Here is a 16,763-nt window from a genome sequence, read left to right as displayed (position 1 = left end):
GGTGCTGTGCAGCAATGAAGGCTGCAACTATGCCCACCTTGGCTGAAGGACATCTGGACACATCCTTGTATTGCCTCCCGATGTGCAGACACAGGTCCCCTGATGCCTTCATCCTGATCGCACAGCCACAAGGATCATCCAAGAGAGTGTTCTAAACGCCACACTACACCCTCAAGGCTTGTCACCCAAACAGGAGGCTGGACAGTTCCTTAAGCCAACCTCACCTAGGCATGTCCCATGGGTCCAAACTACAAGCAACCAAGGCTGGTAAGTCTCCAATCCTCCCTCTCCTCCTGAACCCGTCAACATCAGGACTCTCCAGGAGGGTCAAGCACGCCACGGAAAAGCCTGTGCTTTTCAGTAAAGCCTGAACAACAGGGAGAAGGGGAGGCCTTGCCTCCAGACGCTGAGACTTAGTGCCTTTCTTGTCTCAGGGACCTGGGAGTGAGAAAAGCAATTGCCACTTAAGGTTCTGTTCCAGCTTTCTCAGATGCTATGAATATGTCTTCTAGAAATGGAACTACATTTCAAATCATTTCACTGGGACCCTTTCCACAACCTGGGACCAGGACATTTTCAGTCTTAATGGAAGTTACTCGACCAAGACCCATCATGAAATTCTTCAGAAGGACACGCTTCAAATCAGATACCAAAATTTACCCGTTCTAAAAATATGCGTGATTTCTCATTAAGATGAGAGGAATGCTCTCCAACAGCAGGTGTGGGAAGTGCAACGAGGCCTTCGGCTGCAGGTCCAGGCGCCGAGGATACGGGGCATCCCCGAAGCCACAGCGGTGGGGACAGGGGAGGGGTGGGGACGGTGTGCTTACCAGAGGGAGGAGCCTTCGGTCCCCGTGACTTCCAGAAAGTCGTAACCATCCTCCAGCTGGAAGTCAATAAAGACCAGGGCGATGGTGTCTCCCAGTTCGGCCAGGATGGTCCATGTGCAGTCGGCATTGTTATGATACTCCGAGGGGAAGTGGGGGCTGGAGATGATGCCGCTCTGGCCCCGCAGGGTCCCGCCACAAGCATCGTCCGCTGTGGGCACAGAGACAAGATGTTCACGTGAGTTGGTCCGGCTCTCAGGCCCTGGCACTCATCATGAGCTTCACCCATGAGAGGCAGAGAGGATCCTGGAACATGATGCACAGACAGGATGGGCCAAGATCCTAGATTGAATCGGCTTGATAATAATGACACCAAACACTTCCATAGCCCTTACCGTGTGCCGGGCCCTGTTCTGAGAATTTTAGATATTATTTAGAATTATTTAGATTTCGATATTGTTATCAATTTCCTCATCGAACAGATGAGAAAACCAAGGCACAGGGAGGTTAAGCAACCTGCCTGAGGTCACACAGCCAATGAGCTGGGATTTGAACTCTGCCCTTCAGAGCACATTGTTAACTACTACCCCACATTGCTCCGTGATGACCAGGAAGGAAGGAGAAATCAGCTGTCACATTTATTTCCACGGTCGCGACTGTGGTGAGTAGGATGTTTCTTCCTACCAGATCTTAGTAAACGTCAGATGTGATGGAACAAAACAAAAATGCAGCACAACTCCCTGGGACACCTCAAGCCCATCACAGCCCGGCTGGACCTCTGCAGTCTTTCCTCCTGCCCCTTGTCCCCAGGCCAGCTCTGTTCCTCCTGCCCTCTGCCTACAATGCCCTTGGTCCAGTAACTTTTCTGATGCTTGGAGACTGGCTCCAATGCCACCTCTTGGTAAAGCCTCACTCCTTGAAGCTTTTAGCAAGTGCTCTGTCCTCTGTGCTCCCGCAGCAACGTGTCCGACCTCAGACAAGGCACATCGCACTGTTCGAATGACCTGTTCACGTGCCTGACTTCCACTCCAGGTTCTGAGCTCCACTGGGATCCCCAAGGGCAGGGACCCTGTTCTGCTCATCTCGGCAGCACAACGTGGCATAATCTTTCTGCTCTAGCCTAAATATGAGCTGAGACTCGATAGTCAGAAAAAATGACCCAAGGAACACGCTCTGGCCCATAGCAGTTATGAGCACTGGCTTCTGAATGACGGCAGACCTCAGTGGGGGTCCCTCCCCTGCTGCTTGCTAGCTGGGTGATGGAAGGAAAGGCATCCAAACTTTTAAGCCTGCCCTCCTGGTGCCTGTATGCAAGTAGGCAATTATGACACACTTAGCATCTGCTGCATTAGAGATATAGACTAAATTGCAAAGAAAGGAAAAATGCAGTATCAGGGTTGAAATGTGTATCAGAGGCAGCAGAGAAACAATAATAAAGCTAATATGTATCGAGCATTTATACTCTGCCAGGCACCATTCTAACTACTCTACGTATTTCCTTTAATACTTACTATGACTCTATGAAGGATCATTCCCATTTTTCAGGTAAGGAAACCTAAACACAGAGATTCAGTTATTTGCCAAAAGTGACACAGCTCGTAGTGATTAAAAGAGCTGGAATTCTAAGCCTGCAGTCTGACTCCAGGGCTGTGCTCTTAACCCATTCACTCCCCTCTCTCCCAGGAGCACAATTCACACTCTAAGGACAAACATAAGCAGCAAATTACTTTGCTTGGGTGAGTCAATATGGGAAAGCTTAACAGAAAATGTGCCCTTAGAGCTGGGTTTTGAAGGATGAATAGAAGTTCACTAGATAGAGAAAAAGGGAAGGGTATTTAAGAGAAGGGGGAACCAAATGTCATAAGCACAAAACCACAATGCATGTCTAAAAGTGAGAAGACAGAAAGGATGGGCGATGGTCCTGGAAATGCAGAGAGAGCCACATGATAGAGAACACTGGGCCAGAAAGATTTGGAAGCAGTGGACTATTGGCAAAGAGAACGGATTTGGGGGTCGGGAAGATCTAGATTTGAATTCAGCCTCCACAATTTGCCAGCCATGTGACCTGGGGCTTATTTCTGTAAGCCTCATTTTGCTTCTGTACAGTGGTATGTTGTGATGACTGAGTGGGATAATGAAGGTGACAGTGCCTAGCCTTAGCCAGTGATTGGCATATGGGAGAGACCCAACAAATCCTGAGTTCTTCTTTTCCTTCTGCTTCATCTTGAGGATCAAAGGGAGCAAAGACATATGATTCGGTTTGCATTGTAGAGAGATGGCTGTGGCCGTGGCCAGTCTGAGTCGAGGGGGTGGGCAGGATGCTTTTGGTAGGACCTAGTCACCAAAGTCCAGGGGAGGCCAGATGAGATCTGAGCTAAGGCCATGGGGATGGTGGGAAGAGACTTACTTGAGAGATATTTAGGAAATAGAATCTACAGGACTCAGCAGTTGCGAGGGACGAATTCTGGTGTTAGGCATGAGCATCTGGACGGAAGACAGGTGCCATTTCCTGCAGCAGGGAGCACCCTGTGGTGTGGAAGGTGACCAGCAGTTCAGCTGTGGACACCAGGGCCGAGTGTGTGGGGGGCGTCCTAGAGGGGAGGTGGAGCTGACAGCCGGATACACAGAAGCGGCGTGGGATGGAGATAAAAGTGAGTTCCTTCAGCATCCTGAACTATTCTTATTAATGTCATCCTCGAGGGGCACAGTCTATGTCAAGAGAACGAGCCCCTTTCTACATGCCAGCTCTCAGGTGTGTGTGAGCACAGACGTGAAGGGGCTGCACTCAGTAGGTGCTCACGAATGTTTCCCTCCCACACCCACGCACTGAGCACCCACTGTGTGCCGAACACTGGGTGAGGGCCGGCACCACATCCTGAAAAGCCTGATTTTGTCCCTGCCCCCAGGTGTTTCTCAGAGTCGGGCCAGGCGGGCAAACATGCACACCCCCCGGAATTGTTATTTGGGGATATCAAGGCACAGTGATGGCATATGGACTTAGGGAGGGCTTCAAAGAGGAGGCAGCATGTGTGCTGAGACATCCAGCCAGCCAGCCATCCATTCATTCATTCAACGTATGTTTACTGCATGCCTACTACACGTCAGCCATTGTTCTAGGTGCTGGGGATTCATCTGCAAATAAAACAAACAAAAACCCCTCCCGTGATGGAGCTCACACTCCAGTCAGTGGTAACAGATAATGTCCAAGACAAGCAGGTAAACCCTCGGGTAAATGAGGTGGCCGTACACGTAGGAGGGTGGGGAGTACGCTGTGCTGGGAGTGGGGTACGGACATTTCAGAAAGGAGACCAGGGAAGGCCTCACCGTGAAGCTGACATTTGAGCAAAGACCTGAAGGAGAGAGCAGAAGCCATGTGGTTATCAGGGGGAAGAGCATTCTAGATGGAACAGCGGATGCAAAGGCCACAGGGTGCAGAGGCCTAGCACCGTTGAAGAGCATCCAGAGACCTGAGGGGCTGGAGCAGTGGGAGCTGGTGGAAGAGTGGCAGGGGACGAGGCCCCATGCAGGGCCTTAGAGGCCACCGTTAGGGACTGGGCTTTTACTTGAGTGAGATGAGAAGCCAGTGGAGGGTTCTGAGCAAGGGATGATGTGATCTGACTTGTGTATTAACAGGATCCCTCGAGCTGCTGTGTAGACAACAAACCAGAGACGGTGAAGGCCGAAGCAGGGGAGCTTGTAGAGGCTACTATCATGACGCAGGTGAGAGAGGATGGTGGCTTGGACCAGGTGGCACCAGTGAGATGTAGTCAGAGTCTGGCTACAGTGGATGTTGAGCTGGCAGATTCCCTTCCTTTGAGAGCTGACTGCTCGTAGGCTCAGGGGAGGGGCGTCCTGGGTGGAGGAAGCAGCAAGAGCAAGGCAGCTGGATGGTGAGTGGTGTGTATAGGGACTGACCAGCCAGGGCTGCGAGGCAGAGACGGCAGAGCCAGGTCGGGCAGGAAGGCTGGGGTTCACTCTGAAGGGCCTTGAATGCCAAGTGAAGGAGCTGGGTTCCATCTCCTCCACCTCCCTCCCTTGCTACCCCCCAGTTCAGGGGCCCAGGCCCCAGGAAGGAAGGAGGCAGGGCGGGTAGGCAGAGTTCCCTTGCCTGGCTTTGAGTCCAGTCTGATGGTGCTGTTTCTTGGTCTTGTCAAGCTTTACCATATTTCCACCCAGGGGGTCTCTTTGGCGGGAGGCTATGAAGTCTGACGTCTGAGGCAGTTTGTCTCCCTCTGATGTAAATAACGTCACCATGACCATTACCAGGGAGATAAGCTACCGGAGCCAGTCAGCAAGTGGGAGATGTGTCAACGTCGTTCCCAGCAAGCACCGGGCCTGCTGGTCCCCAACAGTCCCACCCTGGCCTGTCTACACCAGGTGAAACTGCCTATACCTTTAGCCACAGTGGCTTAATCTGGACTGCACTGAAGCTTAGGAGAATCATGGTGAAAAAGGAGTAGGAGTGTGCTGAAGGAGGAAGAAGAAGGGGCTCCTGGCAGGGGGAACAGAGCCCTCCAAACAGGGGGCCTGATGGGCGGGGCGTGCTTGGGGAATGGCCAGTTTCCACCGCGTGAAGGTGCGGGATGCGCGGGATGCTCTGTGCGGTGGCCATGGGAAGGGAGGGGAGAGATGGGCTCAGAAAGGCCGTGACGGTCCGGCCAAGGGGTGGGATTCTATGCTGCGGTGTCAGGGCCTCTGTCGGCTTCCCAACAGGGAGTACAAGTGCGGACCTGTTTAGAGGATGACTCTGTCCCTGCGTGACGGACGGATGCTGCGGCTTGGGGGGTGGCGAGGGTGGCAGGTGAGACCAGCAGTGAGAACCGTGAAGCAGTTGTTGCAGTCCTCAAAGCCTGACCCGGTGGCAGTGGCAGTGGGAGGGAAGAGAAGGACCAGAGAGATTCAAGAGCCAGGCGGGGGGAGAGGCAGGAGGACGCGGACTCCACCCAGGGATGGGCAGTCAAGACGAGGAGGAGGGAAAGAGGACGGCGAGGTCCCTAACAGGGCAACAGGGCTGACGATGGTGCTGTTTGCGTAAACCGGGGCCCCAGAGGACAAGCAGCGCTGGGACAGTGAGGGCCCCTCCTCCTCCGCCTGAGGGACAACCAGCTGGCGATGCCCATGGGCCTGGAGCAGAGTCCAGAGGACCTGGAGCCTGAGAGGCTGGGAGTCCACGGGATGAAGAGGGAACTCGTTCCATGGGGGTGGAGAAAGGCCGGGGCCAGAACTGACAGTTGATGAGCAGCAGGCAGAAGCATGGTGCTGAAAGGAGGCCGAGAAAGGGCAGGCCGAGGGGAAGGGAGCTCCCGGAGGAAAAGGCGAGCGAGCAGCGTCAGGAGTGCAGGGACGGAGCGCTGAGAACTGAGTGACCCCAGCCACCCCGCATGGAGAGGTCTCTGCCCAGGCCCGTGGTCCCCTGTCTCCTTGGACCTGGTCCACATTTCTCAGTGGACGATGCATCAGCAGGGAATGCCGAGGGGAGGCAGGTCTCGGGGGAAAGAGAATGACCCGCAGCCTCCTGCTTAGTCCCCATCTTAGAAACCCACCCGGACATCCACCAGGGCTCTCAGCCTCAACCCCACAAGATGCCCCGTCCTGGCCCCCCACTGAACCCGGAGCTCCCTGTCTTGGAGACTCAGCACTCTTCCCCGAGTGCCTCATGCCGCAGGCCGGGTGACATCCGCAGCTCCCCAGCACCCCACACCCAACCATGACCAAACTGTGCTGGTCCTCCTAACTGGCTCTGGATTTGGTCTCCCGCCTCCACTGCGTCTGCTCTACTCTACGGGAACCGCGCTCCGAGTCAGCCCAGCCACCAAGCCCGCCCCTGGTCTCCAAGGCCCCCTCCTGCCCCAGCCCGCGCATGCTTCACGCAGAGGCCCGGGGGCTCCCGGGAAGCACAGGCCTGATGACGCCGCTCCTCTCCGTCAGAACCTTCAGTAACTCCCTCCGCCGCCCAGGATAAAGGAGACCAGCCCCAGGCTGACAGGGACCTTCCGGGGCCTCCCCTCATCCCGGACTCTGCCACCTACTTCCCATATCCACTCTGGCTTCCTCTACTGATTTGCCAAGCATATCCCTGCTTGAGGACCTTTGAAAGCGCTATTTTCTCTTTCTGGAAACTTCTTTCCTACCTCGTTGGGCCTGGCTGGCCCCTCCTCAGCCCTTCGGCCCCAGTCTGTCACTTCCTCAAGATTCTTTCCAGGAACAGAATACCCCTTCTCCTCATCTTACGCTTTCAGTGCACCGCATGCTTTCCCATAATTAATTGATCAATTATGTAATTTACTGAATGTCTGGACAGTAAACTCCGTGAGGGCAGGGGCCACGTCTGTTCTGTCCCCAGCATCAACCACACTTCCTGGTGTATAGCAGGCACTCAATAAATATCTGATGAATAAATAAATGAAATAGGAAACTGAAGCTCAGAGAGGTTAAGTAACTTTTTGAAGGTCACACAGCAGGTGGCCGAGTCAGGATTCCAGTCTCTCTGGCACCAGGACTGTGGTCTCCACACTACATCACACCTCTCTTCTTGACAGCAGTGTAGTAAGCCATCCCAAGATATTCAGACTTCCCTATTTTAGTCATTGACTAAATTCTAGACTGTGCTGGAACTGAGGGCTCAGGAGCTCGAGACCCTGTGGCCAGAGCCGCCAGTCTGCTCTGCAGATGGCACCTTCGCCGCGTGAGTCCCCCTGCCTCTCAGGCTCCTCCGACACCTTGTTCCTGAACCGTCCCGTTTTGATTGAAGACGCTGTAAAAGTTGTTTGGAGATCTTCTCACACTTTAAACAAGGCATCATATTTCACGGTTACAACTTCAGAGTCGTAAAACACAACCTTCAGCTGACACCACAGTCCTAAAATACTCATTTGCTCTCTCTCCTTCTCTGGCGATGGGCAGTCGGCACGGCCATCACGTCATGCACACGCTAAGCTGCAGGTGTGTCAGGCTGCCAGTTGCCTTTCCAAGCTCAGGACTTGATTTACGATCGACTTTAAGGTCCCCTGAAATTTCTTCAATTAACTCTAATTTCAGAGAGCTCTCCCTCAGCCCCCTCTGACATCTGTGGACTCTCCCGTGACTCACAAATCTCAGGTAGGGATGGAGGAAGCTGCGTCATACCCCTCCTCCTCCACCCCAGGTCGACTCCAGCACATACTCTTGGAGGCCTGGAAGGTTCGGGGTCCTTGGCATTGAGCTTCTGTCCACATCCTCCCTCCCTAGGACATGAAAATCCCACAGGCCCTGGGGGAGAAGCCGCTCGCTTACAACTCAAGAGCCAGACTGAGAGAGTCAGGGCATGCGTTCCCCAGAGCTCCAGGGCTCCCCGTTTTCTTGTCCTGTGTAGCCCGGCATCCTGGCTGGGGCCCCCATAACCTGCTCAATCTCATCAGTCCCTTCTCCTGGGGGCTCAGGGTCCTGCCCCTCTATCCTTGGCTTTATCAAGAACACCCCTCCTTAAAATTAGGAAATTGCCAATTGCCTGAGAGCATTGCTATTTCCACCCCCTCCAGACTCCTTGCATGGGGATGCCCCTCAAGGTGTCCTTCTGCGGGGACCCTGCAGACAGGACATGGTGGTTGGTCAGAGAACTTCCTTGTTGAACTTTCATTACAGGCCAGGCATGGAATTACCTGCATTTTCTCATTTAGTCCTCAAACCACTTGAAGAGACAGGTGCTCTATCACCCACATTTGACAGATGAGGAAACTGAGGCTCGGGGTCACATGCCTCCTAAATGTTGGCACACGGATTCGAATCCAGGACACCGACTCCTGACCCACGCCATTACCCACCTATTTCTCTGCCCCTCAGGCCTCGGTTGCTGCAGTTCTGTTCCTGACGTGGGCTGGAGCAGGGTCCCGCAAGCCCCTGACCCTGGAGAGGGGCTTTCCAGGTATGAGGTACCCCCCCACCCCCGCCTTGCTCCCCTCATTCCTCTGCCTGAGGGGCCTGAGGCAGGGGCTCTGTGCTCCCTCCAAAGTGTGGGCTCAGCTGCCTAGGCTCAGGGGGAGGGGTGAGCCAGGTTCATTCCTAAGAAGGAAAGCAGCCCCTGGCAGCCCCTGGCCCCTGCGCCCCGCCCCCCAAAGCGGCATCTGCCCAACAGAATGACCTCAGGCCCTTTCCTGGAGGCTTCTTCCCTGAGAGCTCATGGGACAAGTTAAAGAGGAGGTCCAGGGGAAACCACGGGAGCCTGGGCAGTCCCTGGCTGGTGGACCCATGCATGGGATGCACCTACGAGAGGACCAAGTTCTCAGGCCCTGGTCCACCCAGTGGGAGGAGTGACAGAAGTGCTGGCGGCGTCATGAGTCTCCTGCACGGGTCACAGGCCATTGTCCTTGCCTGCAGTAGGCAAGGGTGGTCAGGAACACGGCTGGTAGGCACACGGACTTAAGCGGAATCCTGGTTCCACTACCCTCTAGCTGTGTGATCACAGGCAAAATACCTCACCTCTCTGGGCCTCAGCTTCCTCGCTTGTAATAGAGATAACAACATCTCAACAGTGGCGGTCAGAATCACAAGGACAGCTAACTCTCATTGAGTCATTGCTGTGAACAAGGCCCTCCGCTGTGTGCTTGGCATTTGTCAACTAGAGCCTCACTTCTAGCTTATGAGTCAAGTAAGTTTATTCTCATTTACAGGTGAGAAAACTGGGGCACAGAGAGGTTGAGTAACTAGCGCAAAGTCACTCAGCTAGTGGATTTGAGCGGCAGGGTCAAGATTTGAATCCAGGTGCTCAGACTCCAAAGCTCATGTTCTGAATGGTTCTGTAGTAACAGTGATGGCAAAGGGGACAGGAGAAAGGCTAGTGGTCCCAGTGGGAGTCCAGGAACCCCACAGCTGGGAGTAGCTGGGAACTATGGTCCACGTCGAGGCCCCAAGCTCAGAATCACTCAAGGTCCACACTGCACCTGGCTTGGTATTTGGTGCTTTCTGCATGTTGTGTAATTTGATGAGCACAATGGGGCCCAGACCCTCCTTGCTGTCTACATGGCCACCTTAGGGTCCCTTACCCCTCCCCCAGATCTCTTTCTAGCTCAGAACTGCCCCAGCCACAGAATTAATACCCCACCCGGAGGTCTCACAGGCATCTCAGACTTTATCTGGACAAAATGAGCTCCCTGGATTCTCCTTGGGGCACGCACTTCCTGCTCCCAGTCCCAGGCATCCCCATCTTGGGCGTCAGCATCCCCACCTCATCAGCACTCCAGAAAGAGCTTAGGGGTCAACCTCAACCATTTGTTCCATCAGCACCTACATCCAATCCACCAGCAAGGTTGTCGGCTGCATGCCCCAACCACGGCCCCAGTCTACCCGCTTCCCTCCATCCCAGCCATGACCAGCCTCCGCCGAGATGCCTCAGCTTCAGCCTGCATGCCTGCAAGACTGCCTCCTAACTAGTCCCCGGTTGTGCCTCTTGCTCAGCTACAGTCTCTCTCCTTTCTAGCATGCAGAGTGATCTTTTTAAAAATTTAAGTTAAATTGCACATATTTCTTCTTAAAACTCCTTGCTGGCTCCCTCCTGAACTTAGAACCAAACCTAAACATCTTGCCCTGCTTCACCACAGCCCTACCCTTGCCATCTGCCCTCTGTCCCACTCTACTTTGCCACATGGGCCTGTTTTCTGTTCTTCTAACATGTCAGCCTCTCTCCTGCCTCAGGGCCTTTGCACCTGCTGCTCCTTTTGTCAAGAATGCCCTTCCCTAGGTCTTCACATCACAGGCTCCTTTTTGTCATTCAGGACTCAGTTCAAATGTCACCTTCTCAGAGAGTCCTCTCGTGACAGCACCATCTAAAGTAGCCTCCTCATCACTAGCTGTTTTATTTCCTTCATAGCTCCTATCATGATCTGACATTTGTTTGAGTTTTGTCTGTTTTCTGCCTCCTGGCTGCTAGAATGTAAACCTCATGAGATCATGGAGTTTGGTCTGACTTGTGTTCATCCCTGCAATTCTTTATATCTAGAACAATATCTGGCACTTAGTAGGCAGTGAATAAATAATGATTGAATCAATGACTGTCTGGCACACAGTAGGCACTCAATAAAAAGTCACTGAATCCTGAGTGAATGAACGAGTAAGGCTGCCACTCATGTCCTCACTTTAAAGCTCAGGGAGGTTTAGCAGGAAACCACCACGACACAACTCACAGCAAGGAGCTGGTGTAGCCGGGCTTGAACTGAGGCCTGTCTGACTCCAGGTTCTTTCCATGTGTGACACACTCACTGTCTCTGTCTCACATTCCACAGGTTCCTCCCCCTGGGGCCAGAAACTCTGGAATGCAGCTCAGTGCTCGAGGTCCAAGCTTCTGCAGACAAAGTGCCCACTTCCCTGGGTCTGGTGGCAGCCTGCAGGGTTTGGCTGGAGCCTCAGAGCCCAGGCGTCCCTTGCTCAGGCTGCTTTCTCGCCACCACCTGCCTCTCAGCCCCCAGCACACGCAAACCCTGTCCTTCCCCAGGCGGCCTTCTTTGATGCAGAGCCAAGTCCTCACAAGTCAGAGGTCAGTGGCTGAAATCCACGTCTTCCTTCTTGTGGATCAAAGAGGGTGCACACAGCTCAGCGTCTCCCAGGGACCTCGGCCTCGGAAGAGGTGCCCAGAGTGACACAGAGAGAGGAGGGGTGACTGGCCCGCCTCCTTTCCTCTGCCAGCGGGACCAAGCCTTGACGGGCCACGAGCCTTGGGATGGAGACTCACGCCCGCTCTGCCCCCTGACCCCAGCTGGCCCCCATTCCCCCTTAGTCTTGGCCGTGTCCCCAGACCGAGCCCACCTTTCAGCCACGCACTTGGCTGTTCCTGTATGAAGCAGGAGCACGCTGCCCTCCACCCTGCTCTGGGAAGCCTTGAACTTAGAAAGCTCATGTCGCTCAGCGCTGCTGGGCTGGTGGGCTAACTAGGCCGGTAATTTCCCTTCGGGGCTTGTATGCCGACATGATCCTGAGGGTGAATTAGACCCATCCAGCCATGTAGTCATTCAGCAAATATTTATGGACCACTGCCCGGTGGATGAGGTTTACCCACGCACAGATGCCAGCCCCTGTGAGTTCCACACGAGAGGGGGAGAGACCAAGAGGTTTTAATCCTCCATGAGTATGAACCCTTTAACTCTGGCATGACCGCGGCTCCCGGCATGGCACGGCACGGAGGAGCCCCTCCGCTCCTGTCTAGCTTGGCCTCCTAAGGAAGGGTGGTTTGGGAAATCACTTTCCAAAAATTACTGACATCACTGAGGATGCTTCTCAGGCTATTCTTGCCCCTTGTGGCGAACTCGAATGGAGACATGGACCCGAAGCCCAGGGAGTGGGGTCCCAAGAGTGGGACAGTCACATCTCAGCCCCCAGGCCCAGGGAGTCAAAGCCTTCTGGAAGCAAAAGGTGGCATCCTCAGCTGGCTTCCCAGAAGGGAGCATTCCCTGGTGTGGCTACATTGGAAGCTACTCCAAGAGGACTTAGAAACGTCCGCCTGGGACTCTTTCCGGAAGGGCCTTGTGCTCCACGCTGAGGAATCTGACCTTGACCCTGTCAGCGATGAATGGCCACTGCCTCAGTTCTAAGCAACAGGTGATTCTGTCAGATGCGCATCTTAGGAAGTTTGCTCCCGCCGTGGAGAATGGATTGGGATGTGTGTGCTGGGGGACCAGAGGGCAGCCGCCCAGTGAGGGACACTTTGCAATGAGACAGGCGAGAGATGACAGGGCTAGACTGTCACTGGCCAGGACCCCCTAAATAGTGGCAGAGGCGTGGAGGGGAGGGCCGGAGCAGAGGGAAGCTTGCCAGGACACAGTGACTGATGATGCAGAAGGCAAACAGAATGAGGAGTGTTAGATGCCACTGGGGTGTCTGGCTGGGCGACATCAGAGGGTGACACTCTTCACTGAACTGGGGAAGGCAGCCAAAAGCAGATGTAGGAAAATAGAAAGAGTGACGTTTTGGACGTGCCCCCTTTGAAACCCACTCTGAGGAGGTTGAGTGGTATCTGATATCCATAAGGGCCTGAAGTGTAGGACCGAGGGTGGGGTGGGAGGGAGAGATCAGACAGTGCCCCCGGGCGACAACGAGAAGCCATGCAGTGGATGAGAAATTCCAAGAGATGCAAGACGTTCGCGGCGAAGGGGCCACGCTGGGCCCTCCAGCATTTAAGTGGAAGGAGGGGAAGAATCTCAACATGTGAGAGTCTGGAAGAGAATTGGGAGAGCCTTGGGAGAGAGAGTCATGCCCCAAAAAGGCACCTCGTGCTCATGAATGACTGCTGTGATGTGAATGCTGGGGGAACACCCTCACCCAGCCTGCTCCCTCCCGTTGAAAGGCTGGCCCTTGCTGCGCCCCACGCCCAGATGTGCAGACACTGGACTGCAGGGCCATGACCCGACTTGGCAAAGGAAGGCCTCGGTGAGGCGGCCCTCATCACTTATCTTTAACTAGTGGGTGAATGAAAAAGATACTTTTACAGGCAGCCCCAGAGTTTCTTTCAGGTCAAAGCTCTCTTTGATCCCGAAAGTGCCACCCTATCCCTAAATAGCTTGGGTGGGGATGGGAGACATTAGCTTGTAAGGAGATGGCAAAGCCACGGGGCTCCTGTGCCTTAGTCGATGGAAGCCCCAAAAGGAGGCCAGGGTGCCAGAGGTGGCAGAGTGGAGGACGCTGGAGAAAGAGGTACAATGCACACCACAGGGGAAGCTGGAGCCCGCCAAGACAGACACCAGGGAGAAGCTTCCGGAGAGAAGGGGCCAAAGGACTTGGCGGCTCCTGATGGCTCAGACTTTCATGTTAAGCCGTTTGCTTCGCTGAGATGCAAACTCCCAGCGTCACCACTAATCTTCAATAAAGACTGTGCCACATGCAAACACCTCTGTTAGTGGCTGTTGTTTTCTGCTTTTGGTTTTGTTTGGGGAGGACAAGAAAAACGAGCCAAGCTCTCAACGTAAACGGGCAGAGCAGAACTAAGGGAGGCGGGGCATGGTAGTGAGGTCAAGGTTCGGAGGACTCAAAAGCTGACACAGGCTCCTGAAGATACTGGCAGGGAGAGTGGATTCCCACCGCGTTAGGATGGGACATTCATGTGAATTACACTTTACAGGACAGGGTGACGCCCCTCTACCTCTGACACTTGGGCTACTTTTTTTTTTTTTTTTTTTGAGGAAGATTAGCTAACTACTCAGCTAACTACTGCTAGTCCTCCTCTTTTTGCTGAGGAAGCCTGGCTCTGAGCTAACATCCGTGCCCATCTTCCTCCAGTTTATACCTGGGACGCCTACCACAGCATGGCTGCCAAGCAGTGCCATGTCCGCACCTGGGATCCGAACCAGCGAACCCCGGGCCGCCGAGAAGCGGAACCTGCGAACTTAACCGCTGCACCACCGGGCTGGCCCCAGTGGGCTACATTTGTTTTTAATTTTCATATGGATTAAAAGAGTATGATATTTATAGAGCTGTAAGAAGAGGGAAAACTGTGGTTTATATTTCTCAACTTACATACTTGATTTCATTCACTATCATGTTTCAAATTCTATTACCATGTCACAGTTCCGACACCCTTCCTTGGAAGGTCAGAGTGTTAAAGCGTGACATCCTCTGGGCAGGGGCGGGTACAGAGTCTATAAGGAGGGCTGGATATGGCACTTCAGGTCGTGGTTAAGCCACTCAGGGCCACACACCTGTGTGTGGAAGCTGAGGTCTCGCGTGATCGGTTTGGTCGTTCCTGATGTCAATCACATGAAGAGAGGCACATCTCGATTTAGAAATGGGGGCTGAGAGGATGGGACCTAGGAAGGCAGGAAAGGAGACTCTAGTTCCCTTTGGCTCCACCAAGGAGGACCAATATGGCTGAGGCTGATGCTATTGGTTGAAGAAGGCTAAGCAAACCTGGAGGCAAGTGGCAACTCAGATCGATTGGTTGTGGCTTGCCTCTTGGGAAGGAATTCACAGCTGTGTCTGAACTCAAGTGGAAAGGATGCTATGATCAATTAATTATGTCTGCCATAGGAGTGGGAAAAAGAGAAGAGATATACGTGCCAAATATTTTCCACCCCTGGTGTAGACAGTCAAAAGGGTGTGCGCATATGGTGGGGGACGAGCTGCTTCTGGTTGTTTGACGGTAATTACAGAAAACCTTCCTGTGAGAGAAAGGCAAAACTTGAAGCCAGGAGAGCCACTTGTTCCAATCTTTTCTCAACTCCTTGAAAGGAGCCCCAGACCTACGTCTGGGTGTATGGAATTTAAAGATGAGAGTTTCACGAAGAAAAGAGAGGTCAACAGTGCAAAAGGCTGTTGGGAGGTCGAGGAAAATAAGGGCCAAAACAATTCTGATTTGGCAACATGGCGCAGAATCGGGGGAGGCAAAGGCCAGCCTGCAGAGGAGCCATAAGAGACGAGAGGTAAGGAGGAGAGACAAGGCTGGATGGAGTTTTCAAGATGCTCGGCACTGCTGGTCGTGTGGGGAAATCCTACAGTGTGATGTCACAGTTTTTAAAAGGTGGTTAAAAAAAATCTACATGCATTATAATCCCAATTATGTACATACTTATAATATATGCATATGTGCAATATGTATTGGAAGAAGACAGGAAGGAAATACATGAAAATCATGGTTAAAATGGGTAAATTTTGTTTCTTCTCTATTTTTTCTGTATTTTCTAAGACCATTTAGAAATGGTTGTGTTATGTTCATCACCAGATAAGAGGCATGGGAAATTACTTTAGAAATAAGCTTGGTTATCTTGGGGTGGGGCAATAAGAAATAGACTGGGAAGAGGGTGGCCAACGGTCCTGGTTTGCCTGGGACTAAGGGGGTTTCCAGGATGTGGGAGTTTCAGAGCTTAAAATGGAAAAGTCCTGAGCAAACCAGGACAAGCTGGTCACCCAGCTGGGAGACGGAGGCAGATGTAGCATTGAGGGCGGGTGGGGTTTGCGTGCGTGAGTGCATGTGTGTGAGGTGACAATTGGAGTAAAAAGGTTTTGAGCACATTTGGAGGCTGAGAGGAGGATGCCATTAAACAGGTAGAGAGGTTGACTTGACAGAAAAAGAAAAAAGAATAATTGCCGGAGTGAGGTCAGTAGGAAAACAGCCGGGGGAGAGAATCATGCACAAGAGGAGAGATGGTCTGTAACGGGAAGAGAAACGATGTTTCTTCTGAGACAGGAGGGCTGAAGCAGAGGGCAGATGGGCTAAAAATAAGTCTGTTGATGTAGGGGGAAGGAGAGTGAGGAGGTGCACACCTAAGAAGCCCCTCGAATACCTGGGGGCCCTGAGGACCCTCGATGCCCCCCAATATCGGCTCCCCATAGTAGGTACCCCACATCCTGCTGGAATGGGTGGCGCAGCATCCCCACTGGAGGCTGGGTCCCACTGGGGGTTCAAGCATCCCCTCCCAGTTGCCACCCACCCTGTCAGCCGTCTCTGGCCACCTACCTCTGCAGGAGGGCAGGGGGAAGTCCCACGTGGCACTGTTCTCGGAGCCCGAGTGGCAGGTGAGCACGGCGTGGCCCTCCAGGAAGAAGCCGGGGTTGCAGCTGTAGCGGACCTTGTCGCCGAGGTTGAAGGTGGAGCCCTGCTGGACGCCGTTGGGCAGCCGCCCGGGGTTCCCACACGTGTGACTGGGAAGAACTGTGAGGAGAGGGAGAGAAACACAGCCCGTGAGCCGGCTCCAGCCCTTCACCCCGCTTCCCAGCAGCACCTCCCTCGGCAAGTCTCCTCCCTGTGCCTCTTTCCCTCTGTAGGACGGGGCTGGCCCTCGCAGGGGTGTCCAGTCCATGAACACTCGCAGAGTCACGTGTCAAGGAGCAGCCACACCTACGATTTATAACGTGATGTCCAGGTTTCCTGCCTTTTCTCCTGGGCAGCCCTGGATGTGAATTATGTCCGTCCCATCACTCGAGATGCCCCAGGGAGATCACTTTCATCTCTTGGGTTTGGTTGCTCTGATTTCAGAGCCCACA

General features: G+C 53.6%; 1 protein-coding gene across 1 annotated transcript in view; it reads right to left on the bottom strand.

Annotated features, from left to right (window-relative positions):
- CSMD2 (CUB and Sushi multiple domains 2) overlaps positions 1–16,763 on the bottom strand; it is a 585,891-nt gene that overhangs the window by 375,545 nt on the left and 193,583 nt on the right. Inside the window, exons 4-5 of the mRNA XM_046662326.1 lie at positions 16,237–16,431; positions 831–1,038 (exon numbers count right to left, since the gene is read on the bottom strand). Of these exons, the coding sequence (XP_046518282.1) occupies positions 831–1,038; positions 16,237–16,431 (403 nt within the window). The remainder of the gene's footprint in view (positions 1–830; positions 1,039–16,236; positions 16,432–16,763) is intronic.

This window comes from Equus quagga, chromosome 5 (assembly GCF_021613505.1).
Source record: "Equus quagga isolate Etosha38 chromosome 5, UCLA_HA_Equagga_1.0, whole genome shotgun sequence".
NCBI classification, from domain to species: domain Eukaryota; kingdom Metazoa; phylum Chordata; class Mammalia; order Perissodactyla; family Equidae; genus Equus; species Equus quagga.
The sequence above is the reverse complement of the archived record's forward strand: the minus strand, read 5'-3'. Positions and strand labels throughout refer to the sequence as shown.